Source organism: Neophocaena asiaeorientalis, unplaced genomic scaffold (genome assembly GCF_003031525.2).
Source record: "Neophocaena asiaeorientalis asiaeorientalis breed wild unplaced genomic scaffold, Neophocaena_asiaeorientalis_V1.1 scaffold476, whole genome shotgun sequence".
Lineage (NCBI taxonomy): Eukaryota > Metazoa > Chordata > Mammalia > Artiodactyla > Phocoenidae > Neophocaena > Neophocaena asiaeorientalis.
The window spans coordinates 10,169,308-10,189,724 of record NW_020172178.1 but is presented as its reverse complement, the minus strand read 5'-3'; the positions used below and the strand labels follow the sequence as shown (position 1 = coordinate 10,189,724).

The 20,417-nt window shown below is 65.8% G+C and overlaps 1 protein-coding gene across 1 annotated transcript; it reads right to left on the bottom strand.

Annotated features, from left to right (window-relative positions):
• Positions 1-2,448: 2,448 nt before the first annotated feature.
• On the bottom strand, positions 2,449-16,164 carry LOC112409309 (inverted formin-2-like). Its single transcript, XM_024759318.1, has 5 exons — positions 16,052-16,164; positions 4,607-5,006; positions 3,209-3,324; positions 2,983-3,142; positions 2,449-2,497 (listed from the first exon to the last, which is right to left on the bottom strand). Exons 2-5 carry the CDS (start codon positions 4,995-4,997, stop codon positions 2,460-2,462), a joined length of 705 nt encoding a protein of 234 aa, XP_024615086.1. The 5' UTR covers positions 4,998-5,006; positions 16,052-16,164; the 3' UTR covers positions 2,449-2,459.
• Between the last annotated feature and the right edge of the window lie 4,253 nt (positions 16,165-20,417).

Here is a 20,417-nt window from a genome sequence, read left to right as displayed (position 1 = left end):
TGGGGGCGGGGTGGGCTCCAGCTGCTCCGGGGCTGTGGGCTGTGGCCCCATCCTGCCACTCTCGCCCTGGACGCTGGCAACGTGCAGGCCGGCGAGGGCTGCTGCTGGCTGCTGGCCCCCGACACCCACCGTCGGGGCACCGGTGTTTTGCGGGGAGCTGCCCCTTCGACTCTGGCCGAGGTTGACCTGGACACCCTTGTGGGCCTTGTCCAGGGAGTGAGGGCGGGGCCGCCCCTTGATGGACAGGAGCCGCTCGACCATCTCCTCCAGGGTGCACTCCTGGGCTGGGGTGGGAACATCCAGGTCAGGGTAGGGTGCATCCAGAAAGGTGCAGCCCCCTCCCTCGGGCAGGGGCGGGTCAAGGACCGAGGCTGGCCCCCTCCCCCCACAGGCTAAGAACCCAGTGTGCCCACCAGGCTGGGGTCAGGGAGGTGGACGCGGGCAGGGGCTAAGGGCACAGGGCCCCTGCCCGCACTCCATCCCACCCACTCACTGTCACTGGCCAGGAGCACGGCCCGGTTCACCAGGCTCTCCAGGGCCTCCCAGAGCAGCTGGCTGGAGCGGAGGGTGGGCTCCAGATGCAGGAGGCCCTGCAGCACAGACAACAGGTGGGCGGACACCGGGGAGCAGCTCACCTGGGCGGGGTGGGCAAGGAGTACGGGTCACAGCCATCGCCTCCCCAGGAGCGTCCACCCTGTCACCCCTCTGTGCCCCACGGGGGCCCTGGCGATGTGCCTGAGTCAGGGTTCCCTGACGGGCACGCCGGTGACACCTGGGGCCAGGTGAGCGTGCGGGGCGGTCCGGGGACACCTGGGGCCAGGTGAGCGTGCGGGGTGGTCCGGGGACACCTGGGGTCAGGTGAGCGTGCGGGGCGGTCCGGGGACACCTGGGGTCAGGTGAGCGTGCGGGGCGGTCCGGGGACACCTGGGGTCAGGTGAGCGTGCGGGCGGTCCGCGCACTGTGGGACGTGCGGCAGCATCCCTGGCCTCCACCCACTCGGAGCCAGTCGCACCCGTGCTCAGTTATGGCAACCCCAGATGTCTCCAGATGTTTCTGGATGCCCCCGGGGACGCTGGGCCCTGGCTGAGAGCTGCTGGGTTCGGTGAAGGGAGCGGCTGAGCTGGCAGAACCCAGCGCCCCGACTCGCTGGTCCCGAAGTCCCCTGGGTACCCCTCACGGTGGCCGGTGGGCTGGGCCCAGGACAGCGCAGCCAGCCTGTCCTCCTGGGTCCTGTGGCCCTGGCTCTGGCCAGAGACAGCCCAGACCCAGCCCCGGGCAGCGGGCTCCAGCCTCTGCCTCTCTCCAGCCCCCCAGGCCTCTCAGCTCTGGATGTGGCTCCCGCCGGCCCCAGCAGGGCAGGGTATGACCAGGGCAGGACAAGAGGCCCCTTCCAGCCCTGGGCCCACCGGCCCCTCCCCCAGACAGTCCCAGGAGGGGCTGTCTGCCCGGCCCACCTTGTGGAAGAGGGAGGAGAAGACCTCCTGGTGGCTGCTGACGTCGACGCCCCCGAAGACCCGCAGCAGCTCCTCTTCATCCTCGGCCTTGGCCTCCCTTCAGCAGGCTGCTCCCCCAGCCTCCCTGCCCCCGACAGGTGCGCACACACCCCTGAGCAGGGCCCGTGGCCTGCAGGTGGCCGCCGTAGCCAGGGGCAGCCGGCCTCTCCGGTCAGCTCCGCGCCCCTCGGGACAGGAAGCGCGAGTTCTCACACTCGCAGGGACGGACGGAGGGGCCGTGCCGCGGGGGGCATGGAAGGGGGGGCAGGCCCTCCTCTGGGTGCTGGAGGGCGGCACCAAGGCTGCCCCCGAAGGGTCCCCCCGGCCTCTGCGAGCAGGCGTGGGGCTCTGGCCTGAGCGGGGTGCTGTGTGTTCACCGAGCCCAGCACAGGCCCGTCCTCAGCCTGGGCAACGAACCGCCCCCTCAGCGCCCAGCAGACTTCTGGCGGAGGCTGGCGTAGCACCAGTCGCACCAGCTGGGGCTCCTACTGCTGGGGTCGCGCCCTGCCCACTTCCCTGGCGGTGGAGGCCCCACCCTGGACAGTGGTTCTGATAAGGCCTGGGATGGGGTTCTCAGCTACACGGGTTTCTAGATGTCCATTTAAATTTGAATTTTAGGTAAACACTGAACGATATTTAGCACAAGTATATCGTGCGACACGTGGGACGTACTTATACTAACAGAGCGATCTGCTGTCTACGTACGATCCAGTTTAACTGGGCGTCCTGTGCCGTACCTGGTAACTTAGTTTCTCGGGGCAGCTCCCAAGGCCCTGGGTGGGAAATTCTGCTCAGTGGCCTGTCCAGCAGCGCTAGGAATGGCTAGCTGGGTTCTCCCTGGGACCTGGCCCCAGGAGCGGTGGGCCTGCTGGGGCCACTCCAGGAAGCCCCCTCCCTGCCCATCTGGAGGCGCTGCTTGGGACCCAGGGGGAAGGGGGGCCTGGCTCTGGGGAGCGGAGTGGGGACTCACCGCAGCCGCGTCAGAACGTCCAGTAGCTGCAGGCCTGGGAACGGACGGGTGCGGTGAGTCCCAGAGGCTGCGGCTCGGGCAGCCCACCCCTGGGCCACCCGCACCTTTGACACCTGCATCTCCACCCTTTCCCTGGGCTCACTCCTACCACCCAAAGCACCCCGCCCATTCCCTCGGGACACTGGGGATATGGGGCTCTCGGGGGAGACCACACTGGACGCACAGTGGTCCCCAGTAAACGGTCCCTGGCACAGCCAGCAGGGCTGGAACTGAACGCCAGAGGACCCGCCTCCCTCCACTGCCCGGCAGCCTTGCACAGAGAGCCTTCCAGGGCTAATGTCCAGGGGTCCTGAGGCCCTCGGTCCACCGAAGGGAGCAGGTGGGGGCAGGAGGACTCCTGGGCCCACGGAGAGCCTGCCTCTGGGGCCCTGGAGTGGAGGGCACGGGGCGTCTCCCCAGAAGGGGGCAGCGCGGGCTGGGCGGCCAGGGCCCCAGTGGCGGAGGTCCGGGCGGGGTTACCGATGAACTCGCTGCGCAGCTGGGCGCGGGCACGGACGTCCTCGGGGCCCAGGATGATGGCGTTGACCACGCTGAGCAGGGTGGCCACATAGGGCACGTTGTCACTGTCCGAGAGCTCATTCATGATGACGCTGAAGCGGTACTGCTGGCTGCACACCGTCTGCAGGGTGGACAGGGGTCAGTGTGCCCCCAAGCCCCACCCAGGCGCCAGCCACCCACCGCTCACCTTGTAATGGTCCAGGGCGTCCAAGGTCAGGGCGTGGCCCTCGGGCGAGTAGACGCACAGGGCCGCTAGCAGCTCCAGCACCTGCTTCTTGACCATCACGTTGGATGTGTCCAGAGCTGCCAAGGGCAGGGGGCCTCTCAGAGGGGCCCACCGACCCCCAGCCCGGGCTTCTCCTCCTCCCGCCCTTCCCCCACCTGTGCCCACCGCCCATCCTGGGCTCCCACACTTTAGCTGCCAAGTGCCCGGCTGGCAGAGGCCAGGGGTGCTCTGTATCAGCCCACCGCCCACATCAGGCACTGGCCTCTCCAGACGCGCTGACCGTCCTCGGGACCACGGGGAGGGGTGTGGAGGCAGGCACGGACCCAGTCACCCGGGGTCGACTCCAGCTGGCCCTCAGGTCTAAGGGGGCCCCTGTGGGCTCCGGGCCCAAGGCCAACATTGGCAGCCCTCCCAGGGCTAAGCCCGTGTTTTCTCCAAACTTAGACCAACTGTGTTTACAGCAGACACAGCCTGCGATGCCTGCTTGTCCCCATGTACCCCTGCCTCCCACTGCATTCCCGGAGCTGGGAGAGTTTTGGGGGTGTCTCTCGGCCGGCCCTGCTGAGACTAAGGCACAAAGGACTCTATAGATAGCAACAGCCGGGCCTGGGCCGGGTGGTCTCTGGTTCGCTCGCCCACACAGGCCCTGCAGCCCCGGAGCCCCGAGCATCGTGGGAGCAGCACAGCCTGGTAGGCAAAGAGCACGCAGTGACCACTGTTCACCAAGGGCCGCTCGCGGTCTCTCCCAAGGGCTGAGGACTAAGTTGGCTGCAGTCCGGGGAGACTTCCTAAAAGAGGTGACAGTGAGCCAGAACTTGAAGGGCAGGCAGGACTTGGCAGGCACACGAGGGCACAGCAGACTGAGCGGGGGGTGGAGACGGGGGGCACCGGCAGCTGGGGAAGGAGAAGCCCCAGGTGGCCAGAGCAGGGATGGGGGCAGGGAGGGGGGTGGCGGTGGAGGACGAGGCCATTGGCAGGGGCCGCAGACCTGAAGGGCTGAGGCCGAGGAGCTCGGAGCCCGGCAGAGTGGAAGCGGGCCCCTCAGGTGGACGTGTGTTTCTGACCCAGGTGACTCCAGCTGCCACGGTGTGGACAGGGGCCCAGAGGCCAGAGACCGGGGAGGGGGCAGGGCCCAAACTAGCACAGGGCTAGGTGGAAAAGCAGGGCAAAGGCACAGAACAGAGGGGGCAACTAGGCGCAGCTGGTAGAGGATCACGGCTCCAAGGTGACCTGGAGGCTTCAGACTTGGGACGATGGGAAACTGGTTCCTCCTCCAGGAAGTCCTCCCTGGCTGCCGGGCCAAGCTCCTTCTTCCTGGGCCCCGGCCCTCCCACCGCCTTTCCCAGCCCGGAGCCTCACCCTGGGAGAGCTGGCGCACGTAGGCCTGGTTGCTGAGGATGTACTGGATGCCCTCCTGGGAGTTCATGACGGCACGCACGCAGCTGATGCAGGTGAGCTGCAGCAGGGCGTCGGCGATGCGGGCCACGCCGCGGCCCGACAGGCGCGCCAGGGCCTCGAGCAGGAGGTCCAGGCCGCTCTGCTCCAGGAACTGCACCATCCAGCCCCCGTCGCTGCTCTCCAGCCGCTTGCGCAGCCCCGAGTAGTTGACCACGGAGGGCACCTGCAGCAGCCGGATGCACAGCTCGGGCTCAGCGCTCTCCAGGTTGGCCTCCGTGGGGTCCGAGTCCTGAGGCCCCAGCTTCTCCTTCAGCGCTGCCCACTTGCGCTGCGCGCCCTCCTTCACCGACATCTTGCTGAACTGCGGGGCCAGAGGAGAGGGGTGTCAGCCCGGAGCCCGGCCCCGGGCCCGGAGGAGAGCCACAGCCCAGCTCGGCCCCTGGCTGGTCAGTGGAGGCAACGTCCCCTGCTCCAGGCCTCCACCTGCCAACTGGGGACCCGCTGCGTTCCTTGCTGATGCCCAGGCCCGCCCTGGGGACACACTACTGGCAAACCCTCATCCCACCAGGGCTGCCACTGCCCACGGGCTTCCCCTGTGCCAGGCTCTGCTTATACCCATCCCGGTCTCCATCATCATGGCAACCAAGGAGGCAGCACCGCTGTCCTCACTGAAGGCACCAGGACCCCAGAAGGCTACACTGGCAGGAATACCACTGACCCAGCGGTGATCAGGCAGCAAAAATGGGGTCTCCGGGGCTCCCTTATCTGGCCCCCAGGGTGCTTCCCCTGCCCAGTGGGCAGAATCAGATGGGGACAATAGGGTGGGCGGGGACAGTTCCAGACCCTGGTCATTTCTAGCCCGCCCACAGCATCGGGAATGTGCCTGGGGAGGGGGGCTGACTCGAGGGTCATGTCCACCGCCCACCCAATTCGGGGCAAGGCCAGGGCCCTGTGGGGAGCAGCCCTGCCAGGCCCCAGTTTCTGTGGGCCTCGCTCTGTCCGTCTGCGTGCAGTGGAAGACCAGCGCCCCCCAGGCCTGTGGCTCTCGGAGACTGACCCGGACGCAGCTGCAGGAGGTATGATCGCGGCCCAGAGAACATCCCCCGGAGGCCGAGGGGTGGCCCAGCCCAGAATGACCCCCAGACGTGCCCTTCCGAAAACGGAACAGCGGGGCAGGTGGGCTGTGCTTCTGTGTCATCACCACACCCACTGAGGCCCCTCCCTGGGGCCCTGGGCTGTGATGCTGTCCCCGACCACAGACCCTGGGACCGGCCCCCAGAGATCAGGGGCAGTCCAGGCTCTTCTGCGACCATGTATGGCTTGGGTCTTATATTTAGCGTGTGAGAAGGGCAGCGTGGAGGGAGGCCTCGGGGCAGGGCACGGAAACACCACCGTGCCTCATGCCCAGGGCCTGGTGCCAGCACTGCCCACCCCGACCCCTGGCCTCCCACCACCCGGCAGGCGGGCACAGTACGCCCCCACTTCACAGGAGGGGACACGGAGGCAGCACCCAGGGAAGCCAGATCACATGCCCATGGCCCCAGAGATGGAGGTGGCGGAGCTGAGGTCGGAGCCCGGAGGGCGGCCTGAGGCCTCGAGATGCTGGATGTCCAGTGCAGTGCCACCCTAAGGGCTGCTGGCCCTGGTAACTTAGAAGGGAGACCCGCGGGGCCACCTGAGGTCACAGGAGACAGGCTGAACGGGGCCAGGAGCCCAGGGGCCTGTCCCCGGCGGGGCTCGCGGCCCCAGTGCTCGCTGCTGTCTCTCTCGGAGGTCCTGCTCCCCCTCCGCCTGGGTGAGGGTCTTGGGCATCCTCGCCCCTCCTCTGTCTGCAGGGGGTCCGCAACAGGAGTCCAGCACCCTCCCCCCACCCTTCATCCTCCCCCTGCCCACCTGCCCTGCGGGACCCATGGGGTCCTTCCAGGAAGCAGCCTGGCCGGGGGGAGAGGGGGCTGACCCCCAAGTGCCCCCAGCTCTGCCGCTCCCAGCAGCCCCTGGCCGAGCCTGTTCCCTCATCTGCACCAGCGTCGGGCTGCTGGCAGCATCCTGAGGGGTGGGAGGCGAGGGGCCTGTGGGGTGCCCCTCAGCCCTCCCCCAGGGGCCCCCACGGCCTGGGTTCTGTGCTGGGCCAGGCCGGCTGGAGAAGCCGGGGCCTGCCCCGTGACTGCACCCTCCCAGGCCCGGCCGCCTCAGACCCCCAGGCACTCACCCAGATTCTCAGGACCTTCCGGCTGCCTCGGCCCATCGATTCTGGCCCTTGCCACTGGCTGCCCTTCACACTCTCCTGGCTTCTCATCACTGCTGACCACTGAACTGCCCGGCACCAGCCGTGGCCCTGATCCCTCCCAGGCAGCCTCTCAGTGGAGGGGAGGGGGCCGCTCCCACCAGCACCACGGAGAGCACGGCAGACGGACCTCCGCACACACTGCCACCCGCCGTGGGTGCTGCCGCTTAAGGAGGACCCAGAACCGACCCTCCCTTCCCGCCCCGCCTCCACTGGCCCGAGTCCCTGGCTGCTTGGCACAGGCTGAGTGGACAGAGCGCGAACTCTCCCAGGCCAGCACTCTGGCCTCCAAGTGTCCTCGCCAGCCAAGAGTCCCAGGGGTCCCTGGATGCAGGCAGCCCATGTCACCAGAACCACCCTTCCCGGTGCTGCCCCACCCTCCCAGTACACACCCAATTCCCGGGCCCACAGGCTTGCTGTCCTGAAAGACCCCCCACACGGGAGCCCTGGGTCTGCGGGAGCGGAAGCAAGGCAGGGGACCAGCCCTGCCCGCCACCCGTCCACGAAGGGTCCTATGCCACGTGCCCTGGCACCGAGCTCTGCCCCAGGTGCCGCGTGGGGCAGCGAAGGTGCGCAGGGCTCGGCTGGCCGCGGCCCAGTGAGCACAGGGCATCCAGCTGGGAGAGCAAGCTCAGCTAGTGACCCAGAGGCTTAGGTGGGGCGGCTTCTCTCCCTCCGTGATGCCCACCAGGGTGCCCAACATCATCCAGGGCCGTCAGGCCCTGGGCCAAGGACATCCTCCTAGAAATGTTCCAACTGCTTTTCAGGATAAAGACTGAATACATAAATGGACCACGACCAGACCGTATATAAACACGGAACTCTGAGCCACGGCTGCAGCCACCATCCCAGGAACCAGCGCAGGAAGCAGCCTGCTCCCTCCGCGCCAGACCTGCAGGAAGTCAGACCTCCATCTCTAGCGACAGCCCAGGAAGCCCTACAACCGCCCTGTGACATCCCCCCACGGCCGGGACTTGATCAGTAACCCATGGCTTCCACTATTTTTGTCCTCGCTTCCAACTGAGGACCAACTGGGTAAAACCGGATGTGCCCCCAGCCATGTGGACGCCCCGCGTCTTATGGGCCGTCCAGCTTCCCAGTCCCGCAGCCCCCATCATGACCGAGGCCCCCTTTTTCCTGTAAAGAAGCTTTCTGTACACAGAAAATATTTCAGTGTATTAACATATATTATATAACACGCGTGTAGATGGGTATGTGTGTATCTAACATTCTATGTCTGTAGTAACCAGCCAGCAGACAACTCCCTGGCTGCAGCAGATTGGAATAAACAGCCTTTGCCTGTTCCCGTCCGCGCGGTGGCTGAGCACTTCCAAAGCGAGCACCGGAGGAAGTCAACCTTTACTGCTCTCAGGGGCACAGGCTGTGGGGACGGCCCTTCCTGACAACACCCGGGACGCTGCGTGGGAGGGAGCGTGGTGGAAGGCTGCTGCCTCCTTCCTGGGCTCACCGGCTGTGCGCCCAGGGAAGTTACTCTGCCCCTCTGTTCTCCATCTGTGAAGTGTCTCAGAGGGCTGCAGCGGGTTTCCGTGTAGAAGCTGCATCCGGTGGGCAGAGCAAGCGCGCAGGGCTCTCCCGGCTCTTGTCATCCTGTCCGTGGATGCCTGCCTCTCTGCCCTCGGGCCCCGCTCAGCCCTGGCCCACCGCGCAGCCAGTCCAGGCGCCGAGACCTGGCGGGGCCAAGGGGACCAACCCAGTGTAGTCTAGTCAGGGCGGGGCCCCAAGCTCAGGAATGTGTTCCCAGTTCTGCGGGGGGTGCCCCCCACCCCAGATGAGGGGTGTGGCCAGCCTGCCCAGAGGAGGGCCAGCACAGGAATTTGGAATGGCAGACCGATTTATGCAGCCAGCACAGCAGGCTTAAGAAGAGCACGACCACGTGGGGCTCCCAGGGGTTCAAGTTCAAGTGGCTCAGGCCAGCCCCCGTCCCTTGGCAACTGAAGCACCCCCATCTGTCCTCCAAGCAGTCCGCCCCACCCCTGCACCAAAACTACAGGGGCAGTGACCCTTTGCAGAGAGAGACCCTGAGGCTCTGCCATTAGTGGGATGTTGCCCGTGGATCCTTAACGTTCACCCTTTTCCTTCCATTAACGTGGAGTTTCCACTTGGACTGGGTCATGCCTTCCCCTTCGGACGGGGACTCCAGAAGGTAGGGTCTCCCTCTGAGCTTTCCCAGGGTCAGCCCAATGATCCGGGTGTCCCGCTCATGGGCACTCGCCCAGCCCACACAGATGCCACTTCGTCAGACACCCATCTGGCTCTCCTCCTGCACCTGGCCAGCCTGACACAGTGATGCTGGCACCTCCACCTGGGCACCCTCATGCCTGGGCAGCTGTGCACTCTCGGGAAGCCACCGCCCCTGCTTGGCAGTCATCAAACTGAGTGCGTGTGTATGGCGGGGGCAGGGTCAAAGCTGGCCTCCCAGACCAGCCCCTGCAGATGGAGAAACTGAGCCAGAGAGGGCGAGCTGGTCCAGGCAGGCACTGGGCACTGAGCTGTGTCCTGGGCACGGCCGCTGGGAGGCCCTGCACGGATCCATCGGACTTTGAGCAGCGTGGTAGGGTGGGGAAGCCCAGACTCGGGGTAAGTACTTGGCACCTTGTGGAGGTGGGTGAGGCCTTCTGTTCCTCAGTCCCTGCAAGGGCTGGCGGAGGAGGGGCTCTGGGGCCGGAGCGGGGGCCAGGGCTAAGGAAGGTGCCGGTGAGGGGGACTGGCTGCCTGAGGCTGGGGAGACAGCTTTGGGGTAGCCCTGCCAGCATCAGCAAACGGGCTGGGGTGCTTCTGGGCCCACAGCCAGCGAGGGCGGGGGCGGGTGCAAAGAGTTAGCTCGTCTTCCCCCGGGGTGGGCGTAAAACGGCAGGAGGGGGGTTCCGGAACTGGAAGGCAGGGGCTGCCACACTATTTTTAGCTCCTACAAGAACCCAGATTTTTCCACTGCCTGGCAGCTCCTGGAGCTCAGGGGCAGCCCGGGCCCTGCCGGGTAGGAGGGGGAGCTCAGGCTGCCCTGCTGTGACCCCGTTACCCCTCCTTTCCAGAATCTCGGCTCCTGTGTCACTTTCACCAGGCCCCGAGCCCACAGGGTGCCTCAACTCAATTGTGTGGGTCACCTCCCATGGGCTCATCCCAGGCAGGGGGTCCGGTGCACAGTGGGCCCCCGGGAAGGAACTGCGCATCCGCCCATCGCCTGCCCGTACCCGGGCGTGGAGTGCGCAGGGTCCTCACGGGTCCCTGGCCCGTCTCCCGTCCAAGGAGCCCTCCTGCCCGCCCCACCTGCCGTCTCCAGGATGGGGTGTGAGGCCCCTGCCTCTGGAGCCCTCACTGCATCCAGCAGCGGGACAGAGCGGCCCGCTGGGAGGTGGGTGGGCGCCAAGACATTCGCGGCAGCACCAAATTAAAACCCAGAGGTGACAACCGGGGTGCCAGGCGCACTGTGTGGGATTCCAGCCACGTGAAATGTGACGTGTCGCACAAGACACGTGCCGAACGCTAAGAGATGATGCATCCACGGTGAATACGGTCGTTTTCATAATTATAAAGGGACAGAGCAAGCAAAATGACAGAAGGAGACCAGCAGCATCTCACAGAGGGAGCTGGGCTTCGAGCAGGTCCACCCCCAGCTCGGGTCACCAGGGGTGAAGGGACGGACCTGGGAGCTGGGTCTTCTGTACGGTTAGTTAGTGGAGAAGGGCCGGGGGCCCGGGTGGCCCACCGTTCCCAAGGATCTGGACCAGGTTGGGGTCACGACCGACGTGGCCTGCTCACACCCTCCTTGTTAGGAGCAGAAGCTGGTGGGAGCCGCACAGGGAGGGTCCTGGTGCAGGGAACTGACTCGGGTGAACAGGAAAAGCCAGCCGGAGCTGGGGCAGGTGGTGCCGCCCTACCCTGGGCTCATTGGAAGGAGGGTCCCTGCAATGCAGCCCTGAGCTGGGCATTGTGGGTGTCTGGGCTTCTGGTAAGGGGCTGGGGGTGATCTGGGAGCCCTGTTCCCTGGGGATGAGCCAGCTCGGATGCAGGGAGAGGACAGGAAGGGTGGAGGTACCCACACCGGGAAGCCAAGCTTTTGCTTCCAACTGCCCTGAAGGCTCACAGGAACCGGGTCTGTCCTCGCCTCCTGCTGTCACCTGGTCTCTGGGCCTCGGCCTCCCCAGCTGCACCCAAGCAAAGCCAATGGGGAGCGCCCAGAGGGCCTGGCCACCTCTGCCAGTCTCAGGGCTCTGGTCCAGGTTCTGGGGGATCCCAGGCCAGGAGGGAGGGGACCGGCTCAGGGGCCAACGGTGACAGAGGCCACTGCCGCCTTCTGGCGGTGAGTCAGCTCTGACAACGAACACTTGAGGAAAGTGATGGGTGCAGACCTGCGGTCAGGGAGTGAGCGAGGGTGAGGAACTTGGTGGCCCCGTGGGTGGCAAGGCGGCGTCTGGCCACAGCTTCCACCTGCAGGGCTCCGCTGGGCCGCACGCAGACCTCAGTCTCGCCACCAGCGTCCCCTCTGCATGGGTTCTCTCCCCCAAGACCAGACAGAGCTCAGAGCAGCCTCCTCCAGGAAGCCCCGTGTCCCTCCCCCCGGCCCCCTGCTGCCCTCAGGAAAGGCCTCTCCCAGCAGGGAGGAGGACCCTTGGTGTCCAGGGAAGGAAAGGGGTAGGCCAGCTTCAGGCCCTGATCGCCCTTCCCCGCCTGTCCTACGTCCCCATTCCAGGCTGCCTGCCCAGAGTAGGGAGAACAAAGCAGCAGACTGGCAGGGAGGGGCCCAGCCTGCACAGCCTGGCACTGCCAAGGGCTGCAGCCAGGGCCTGGGGGCAGGGGACAGCTCAAGTTCTAGCTGAGGCCAGGCTCTGCCGCTGACTGGCCGTGTCCCTTGGGCAACACACAGGACCTGCTGGGCCCTGGATTCTGTCCTCACACAGGGATGAGCATGTTCGTGCCACCTCCCCACCCCAGTCTGCCAACAGATCCACGGATGCCACCTGCAAAGTGGGCCCGTAGCTGCCAGGAAGTGCTGCGCCCCGCTGCCTACCAGTCCACCGTGCGTGACGTCGCCTCGGCCAGGCTGCCGTGGCCGACACTGAGCTGGAATGGAGCATGCCTCTTCTCCAGTCCCGCTCAGCACCCCTGGGCCAGCCACCCCAGAGCCAGTGCCAGGAGCCCGGCCCTACCGGGTAAGTGGGATCCTGAGCATCGGGCACAAGACGCTGTGTGCTGTTCCTTGCTGGGCACCGAGGGGCCAGGCCCATCCTGGACTTGGTTTTCTCATCTACAGAATGGCCAGAATGTTGTCCAGGGACCGTGGGTCGGCTGGGCCAGTACCGTTTGCACAGGCGCCGGGCCTGGCCAGTAAGGCCCCTCCCAGGCGGCTCCCCTACTCCTCTCGGAGGCGCCCTCCTAGGTCCTACCCCTGGGCCTTCGTCCCGGCCGTCCCTCCCATCGCTCTGCCACCTGCCACAGGCGGCCCCGACTGCTCTGCCTCCAGCTGCACGGCCCGGCCCGGCCCCTGCGTCGATAGCCTGGAAACACCAGGCAGGGGCCATGGATGTCCCCAAAGCGGGCAGCATCCGATCTGGGCACACGGGGCTGGCGTTCTCAGGCCACTCACGCCTGTGCACGTGGGGCGGCGGAGCCAGGCGGGAAGGGGGGCGGGCAGCACCCCCGCCCCACCCTGGGGCTGGGTGAAGAGCAGATGTCTGTTTCCCGGCGGCAGTGCGCAGGAGGCAGTGCCGAGCTGTACATACTTGGAGCAAAAATGGGGACGCGGGCTCGGGGACATGGATGGTGGGAGAGGCAGGCTGCACACCGAGGCCACATCCCAGGGCCCCAGAGGACCGGGACCAGGCCGGACGGGGAGACCGAGGCCCTCTCACCCAGCTGGGCAGGGCCCATGCTGGCCCCCACGCCCACATCCACCAGCACTTGGCGAGGACCACGGTCAAGCTCAGGGATGGAGAAGCCCCTGCCCCGCCAGCTGGGTCTGCGGGGACCGTGACGCGTGTGGAGTGGGGGAACCAGCGCCGTGTGGCGCAGCGGGGGCTGGGGTCGGCCTCTGCTCACACAGCCGAGCGGGGTCTCAGAGGACACGCAGGGAAACCACGGCCCAGGGCTGTGATGCGGCCAGCGTGGGCCGCGCGGCCCCGCCCCTCGCCCCTGACCCACTGCACCCTCTAGCCGCAGCGCTCCCCTTCGATGCTAGGCCTCGGTGGCACCACCTGCAAAACAGGAAGCAGAAACAGCCTCCACCTCCCCAGGCGTGCGCCTCCCACCCATGCAGGGCTTCGCTCAGTGGCCCAGGCCAGCCGGGCCTCCAGCAGCGCTGGCCTTGCACCCCTTCCCAGGGAGGCCTCCACCTTCCCGAGAGGGTGGGCCCAGGCACAACCTCCTGGGAGCCGGTGGTCCTCCAGTCTGCCCTCCCCCTCCCTTCCCCCTGGGCCCAGCTCACGGGATGGGGGGGCGCTGAGGATGCTCTGGCAGCCTGTGAGCAGGGGCCGCTGCCCAGGGCACCCGGGAGGTGCAGCTGGGAAAGCTGCAGCGGGGCAGAGGGCTGTGATGGGGCCGGCCGGGCAGGCGGAAGAAGAAAGCGGCCTTGGCCCTTGCCCTTCTGCTTCAGACAGCTCAGGGAGAGGGGCCTTTTCGTCAGTCACCCACCTGCGACTGCTTCCGCCCCTCCCGCCCCCGGCCACTGCCAGGAGGGTCCACCGCCCTGATGGGCCGGCGGCTCCCAGGCTCCAGGGCAGCTGTCCGTCCGCGTTGGCTGCTCTGCTCTGCACTCACACGGGTGGGTGCCCTGAGGGTGGGCCGGCACCCCCTCCCCGCATTGGGGGCCAGGGGCAGGGGGCGCTGCTTGGCCAGGACAAAGCTCTCCTAACTCCTAGGGCATCAGGCCTGGAACCCAGAGGCTGCTGCACCCACGTGCTTGCTCTTCCTGTGGGAACTGCGGTGGTGATAAGGGGCGGGGGGACAGCCCTGGCCTCCAAGTGCTCCCCAGGGGCCGGCCAGTTCTCCCCTGGCCCCCAGGGCAGCACGTCCCGCACGCCCAGCGTGGTGGATGCCACGCTCCGGCTACCACAGCGGCGAGGGGAGCCATGAGCCTGACGCACACAGCAGGGACTTCACAGACATCTCTTGCCAGGAGCACAGCACCGGTTCTGTCCCCGAACCACCCCGTGTCTCAGTCTCCTCTTCCCCGTGAAACAGACAAGAATCCCAAGACCCACCCTTACCCAGGACGGCGTGAGGGTCAGAGATCACAGTGGGAACGCAGCAGGCTGGTTCACTTGGCCCTCCTCTCCTTCATTCATTCAGCCCACAGACCCTCAGACCGTGGGGGGACCTCGCCTCTGGGTTCCTCCTCTGGGTGCCCTCACAAGCCAGGGGCTCGAGCTCACTTCAGGGAAAGCCCCCCGCCAGGGTCCAGGCCAGGCCAGCTGGTCACACCTGCACCCAGGGCGGCGGCCTATCATCAACCAGTTACCATCCATCCCTCCTGCAGTTCCACAAACCACTGACTTTTCCAACCTGGAAAACAACTGCACTTTGACGAAAGGCAACTGGAATCTATTCAGGGTACAGCTTCCAGGTCCCAAATGTGAGGTATGTGCAATTAGCTCCGACAGCCTGTCAGCACCTCCACAAAGCGGGGGCCCCCACCCGACGGTTAACTCTTTGCCGCCAAGGAGCGGAGCCTCAAAGGACTTGAGGCCTGGATGGGTCACGGGAGGGGCGGCCCCACCTGGTCACCTGGGTTCACGCCCCCCGGCAGTGCCCCCTCCGCCTGCCCACCCGCCCCGATGACCTGTCAGCCCCGAGCTGGGGGCCGGGAACTCTTGTGGAAGAGACGGGAGCGTGGGCCTGGGCAGTGGTCGGGACGGGCCTACCGCACCAACCTGGCCCTTTGAGCAGAAAGTTGATGCCGGCCTGGAGAGGAGTGGGGACAGTGTAAAGTCTCAGACTCCAGACCTGGAGCCAGACGCCCACCCACAGCTGCCACAAGAGGGCTGCAGCGAGCACTACCCAAAGCCCCCCACCCTGGGAAGCACCATGACGGGGTCTGGGGCTTTGTTCTGGGTCCCCAACTCCCTCACCGCTGGGCGACAGAGGAGGTTCACGCCTGAGCAACTGTCCCCACCCTTCAGGGTGCAGGTGGGGAGACTGAGGCCCAGAGAAGGCCGGAGTCCTGGTCGGTTCTCACTGCCAGAGGGAGAAGGGGGCGGGGCTGGTGGGGAGGGGACTTCCCAACTCCAGCTCCTTCGTGGCTGTGCCTGACCTCTGGCCTTGTTCCTGATTCCCAGCTGGGGCAGGGTCATGGCCACCTTAGGTGCTCTGACTCCTGGTGTGTGTGTCCAGCTGGGGTGGGGCACTAAAGCTGCGGTCACAACTGAGGCTGGCCACCATGCAGCCTGGGGCCGTGGGTCACAGAGGCTCAGGAGGCCAGACAGACAAGTCTCCCTACGTGTCTCCCCAGGAGCAGCCAGTGTTGGTGGAAGCACGGATTCCCTCCTGAGGCTACGGTCACCCGGGTTCCTCCCCAGGAAAGGGGCCCAGGAGTGGGACCGGAGCAGCACAGGGCCAGACTACCAGCCCCATTCTGGAGGAACCCGGAGTAGTGACGGGGGCTCGCTCCCCCAAGGCCTGCCTATGGGGGTGCCAGGGCCCCGTGTGCGCCCACCTGCATCCAGGCGGCTGCGGCTACAGACCCAGCAGCCCAGGCGGGGCCGCAGGCCGCCGCATGCCTGTGGTGCCACTTGAAGTTGAAGTTTATTTCCCCAACTGTGGCTGATTCATAGTCAGGATGTAGCAGCCGCGAGGCGGGTAAATTCTGCCGGCACCGGACAGGGCAGAGGCCCGGCCGACCCTCGGCCCCACCACTCGAGGGCAGCGCGCGCTCGGGCGGCGTCTCCGCACCGGGGCCGGCAGTCCGGGGTGGGGCGCGAACCGTCGGGGCCGGGGCGCCTCAGGGTCCCCGCCTGGGAGCCGGGATCCCGCCGCCCTGGGCGCGGGGCTGCTGGGCGCCACCCCGGGCGCACACGCCGCTCCCCCAACCCCACTCCCCGACCCCAAGCGCCCCCATGGCCCGGACTCAGTTTCCCCGCGGCTCCTGGCCGGCCCAGAGGTAGCCGACTTACCGGGAGGGGACGGCGGCGGAGGGCGGGTATATCAGGCCAGCGCTCGGTCCGCGTCGGGTCAGGAGCCGCGGACTGCCGGCCCACTGCTGGGCTCCGCACCGCTAGGGCTCCGGCTCCGCTGGGCGCGCGGGAGGAAGAAGAGGCACCGCCCAGCCCCGCCCGCCGGCGGCCACGTGGGGAGCGGGCGTCGGCCGGGGCGGAGTCTGCGCGGGGGGGGGCGCCGGGAGAGGCCCCGCCCGCTCTTGCCAGTTGGGCTGGGGCGCAGAGGGAATCTCCTCGCGTCTATAAATACCCGGGCCGCCTCCGCCGCGGCTCGACAGGTTCCCGGCCCTGCCAGTTTCGCTGTTCGTGGGCCGGGGTGGCGCTGGGGAGTGAGACACACAGAGCGGGGAAGGGGTGGGGGCGTCCTGGGAAACATCTGGAAGTGGTCTCCCCACCTCAGCCCTCACTGTCCGCCCCCCTCCCTGGGCTCCACTGCTCCCCCATTTGTAAAACAGACTGACAATTACGCCTAAAGGTTACCAGGTGAGATGAGCACACGTGGTGAAGTGTCTCCACTGTGGTTTTGTCCTGCCAAATCTCTCCCGAGACCTGCAGTGTTTGCACCATGGTGGGGGTAGTGTGGGTGGAGAGGGCTCATGATGGGCCGTTCAGGGCAGAGGGAGCAGCGCCAGGTCCAGGCGGCTCCACAACCTTGCCCCCGCTTCTCCCTGGGGCCAACCATACCCCTCGGCCCCCAGCCTGCCCCTGTCGGGTGGGGATAAGAGCAGCGTGTACAGCGCCTGGAAGTCTCCTTGGCTCGGCCCCAGTGAGGGAGCAGCTTCCGGCAACAGGCCGGTGTGGAACGAGGGCCTCTGAGGGCTGGGCATGCCCAGGTGAGCCGCCAAGGAGGGTGCACTGGCTCCTGGACACCCTCCAGCCAGGGGACGTGTGAATGTGGAGGCCGCTCCCTGCCGGGACGCTGCCGGGACTCTGCCGTTCTTGGAATGCGCCAGTCGTTTCTCTGAGGGCCGGGCCTGCCTCTGCCTGGAGGGCTGGCCAGCGCCCCTACTGGCTCCCGACCCCTCTCCTCGACCCTCCCGTGGAGCAGGTGTGGCTTCCTCCTGGAAGCCTTCCTATCCTCCTCGAGCTGGATTTCAGGCCCCTCCATGCCCTTCTGGATCCCAGCAGTTGGCACCTCTGGGGGTGACACCAGTCGCTGACTCACTGCTTCCCCAACCTGGCTCCTGGCTGCAGCCGGCTGTGGTCAGTGGGTGTGTCTGTGGATCCAGTGGATGGAGAAGTGCAGGGGGGGAAGGTGGGGAGTGACTTTCCAGCCTTCAGGCCGGGCTGGGGAGGGTGACCCAGCTGGGAGAGCAGCGTCGAGGGGGGCCTCCCGTGCCCTGTGCCCCCAGCTCTTACCACCTGGGGCGGGGAGCAGGCAGAACCCTGAGTCTCCCCCAGTCGCTGAAGCGGGAGGCCTGGCTTTGGCCAGGGATCTATGGCTTGGCCACTGGGTCAGCCCTTCTGTGGCACACTCAGGCATGAGGACCCCTCCCCTGATGGAAAAGAGGGAAGCTCTCTTGCCCCCAGAGCTGGCTCCTGCCCAGGGCTTTCTCCCTTGTGCTCCAGCCTCGGGCAGGTGGGCACGGTCCCGGCTGTCCCGGTCTGGCGGGTGTCCTGCATGGCCTTACCCGAGGGTCGGGTCCGTTCACTGCACCCGGCCCCCTCCAGCATACGCCCACGGTGGCACTTGCGCAGGCCTGAGACTGACCCGCAAAGAGCACGCACCCACGGCACCGTGCTTGGGCCACAGTGAGCCTGCGGAGAGCCTGTCACTGCCTCCCGCTGGGATGCAGAAAACAGAGATCCGGAGGAGGGAGCAGAGCAGGCTTTGGGCGCTGACGCTCTGGGAGCAGCCACGCAGGCACGGCAATTTCTCAGAGAGAGAGGCCTTCCAGCCCCATGTTTGATGCCAGGGCAGACCTGAGTGTAGTGAGCGGGCACTTGTGGGCCAAGAGGGGAGCCTGGGGCCCACCCGGGCACCCCAAGCAGCCACCTGGCCTTGGGTTTCATTTCCTGTGTCAGTTCAGCACCCAGGATGCTTTTCAGTATTTGCCTTTTGAAATGTTTTTCCTTTTTTTATCCTGTTGGGGTGCCCTGATGTGACCCCTGATACTGCTACAGAATGAAGTCAGCAGAACTGTGCCCCCCATCCATTCACCCACCCACCCACCTACCTACCTACCTAACCACCCATCTACCTATTCACCCATCCACCTACCCATCCACCTACTCACCCACCCATCCACTCACCCACCATCCACCCATCCATCTTCCCATCCTTCCTTCCACCCACGCACCCACGCACCCACTCACTCACTCATCCACCCATCCACTCATCCACTGCAGGACTAGGTCTATCTGGTGAGTAAGACCTGGGGTACCTAGCTCTGCTACAGAGCAGCTATGGCACCTCGGGCAACCGTTCTGCTTCTGCTCTTGTTGACAGGAACCTGACCACGCTGGTCACCTCCAGAAAGGTGGGCTGTAGTACGGCCCACGCTGCAGGCTCCGGCCCTGGGCGCCGCTCCTCTCAGCATCCCTGTCCCTCCTTCAGCGCCTTTTTCCTCTGTAGCCCGGCGGCTTTGGCCACTGTAGCCTCAACACGCCCTCTGGCCAGAGGTGACGTCAGTCAGGACCCATCCCTGGTCTGGAGAGGGGAGGTGGGACCCGGGACCAGATTCTCAGAAGGGACAGTGGGTGGGCTGGTCAGTCAGAGGCTCGGGTGGGTCAGTAACCTCCAGCCTCTTCCTTTGAGTAGCGGTCACACACTCAGGAGATCTCATCATTTGCAGATCTGTATTTGCGCACTTGCCTACTTGTTAAAATCTATTTGTGACCCTAAAAATCACTACTTGTTTTGCAGTCTTTTGCTGACATGTGTAGACCGGCAAAAACTCTGTGAGTCCCCAGCTGAGGTCGGACGAGGCGATGCTCTGTGCCTTCTCGTTTAATCACATGCTGCAAACACGGCCAGTTTAGTGTTCAGTGTTCCACATTTTTGTGCTTTTCCGGGAGGAGATTTCCCCGTTTAAAGTGGCCCCCAGCACAGCCCTGAAGTGTGTCCGGTGGCTCTTAGCACAGGGAGGTTGGAGAAAACACCTGTGCCTGAGGGGCATCCCGTCCACCTGAGCTACAGGGCAGCTGCCGCGGGTTCAACACTCACGAACAATACAGTCGTAACAAATACAGTGTCTTTAAACAAGAACACAAGAAGATGTAGAAGCAGCTTCCGTATCAACTGGCTGAAAGAATGTGGTCCGAGGCTGGTGGGACCCTGACCCTGGGCTCCCCCTTGGGCAATGGCTCAGTTCTCCAATATTCAGTGTTTGTGGCGACTCTGCAGACCAGAACCGCTGCGCCCTGGGGCTGGCCAAGATGTTGTGTGGCTCCCGCATCGGAGCAAAAGGCCCATGGGCTCCCGCGTGGACCTCCCGGCATCTGCAGGCCCGTCCAGCCAAGGAAGTCTCGATGCAGAGGGGCGGGGGTGTCGGCAGAGCTGGCCGACCTCTGGACTCCTGGTCTCTCTGTCCATGGCCACTTCCCCTCTGGTGCCTCTCTGAGCAGCTGGGCCAGTAGTCCTGCAGTCCCCTAGGGCAGTGGGTGGCCATCCCTGGGGAGTGCTGGGGCCATGCCCAGAGATGCGGCCTGCAGAGCAGAGAGGGGCTGGCCTGGGGCCTCCACTGACCCACCAAGACTTGGACTGTCCCTCACCTCCTGGACTCCCTTCGTTGCCTCAGTTACCCAGTGAAGGTCTAGTTGGGACTGTGGTTTTCTCCTTGGTTCTGCAGAGATAACCCAGTGTGACGGGGGCACACAGCAGCTCAGTGTTGACTTCTTTATATGGGGTGTGGGGAAGCATCTTTAACTCAAGATAAAGGTTCTGCAGGAAAAGAGGCAAGAAACCACTGGGCTGTGCAGCCCTGGCTCTGGGAGTGCTGCAGGGGGCAGGGGAGGCTGCCGGCAGGCACACCCGCTGGAATCCCAGGGGCCTCCTTAGGGCTTCGACGGTGGGGAGGTGCCTGAGACCCACCCTGCCCCAAACCCAGTGTCTCCATCCACGTAGCAGTTTTCGACTCACCTTGCCCTTGGCCTTGAAGCTGCAGACTCAGAAGGTGGGTCTCCCCTCTCCCCTCTAGAGAGGCAGGGCTCTGGGCAGAGGGCTGAGGGGCAGAGGTGACTTGGGGGGAAGGGAGGGGACAGGGCATTTAGGCTGAAGAACCGGGTCCCCCCCTGGTGTTTGCTGAGAGGTGGAAATCAAGGCCGGAATCCTTGATGCTGGTTTTGGCCACTGGGCTGTGTCTCTCAGAGGCGCAGCGCCAAG

What these genes read in the sequence shown, in the direction of transcription:
- LOC112409309 (XM_024759318.1), bottom strand. Translation starts at nt 4,997, where the DNA reads ATGTCGGTGAAGGAGGGCGCGCAGCGCAAGTGGGCAGCGCTGAAGGAG. An exon ending in CGTGCGCCAGCTCTCCCAGG is followed by an intron (nt 3,325 to 4,606) that starts GTGAGGCTCCGG and finishes TGCCCTTGGCAG; the next exon opens with CTCTGGACACATCCAACGTG. An exon ending in GCTGCGCAGCGAGTTCATCG is followed by an intron (nt 2,498 to 2,982) that starts GTAACCCCGCCC and finishes GTCCGTTCCCAG; the next exon opens with GCCTGCAGCTACTGGACGTT.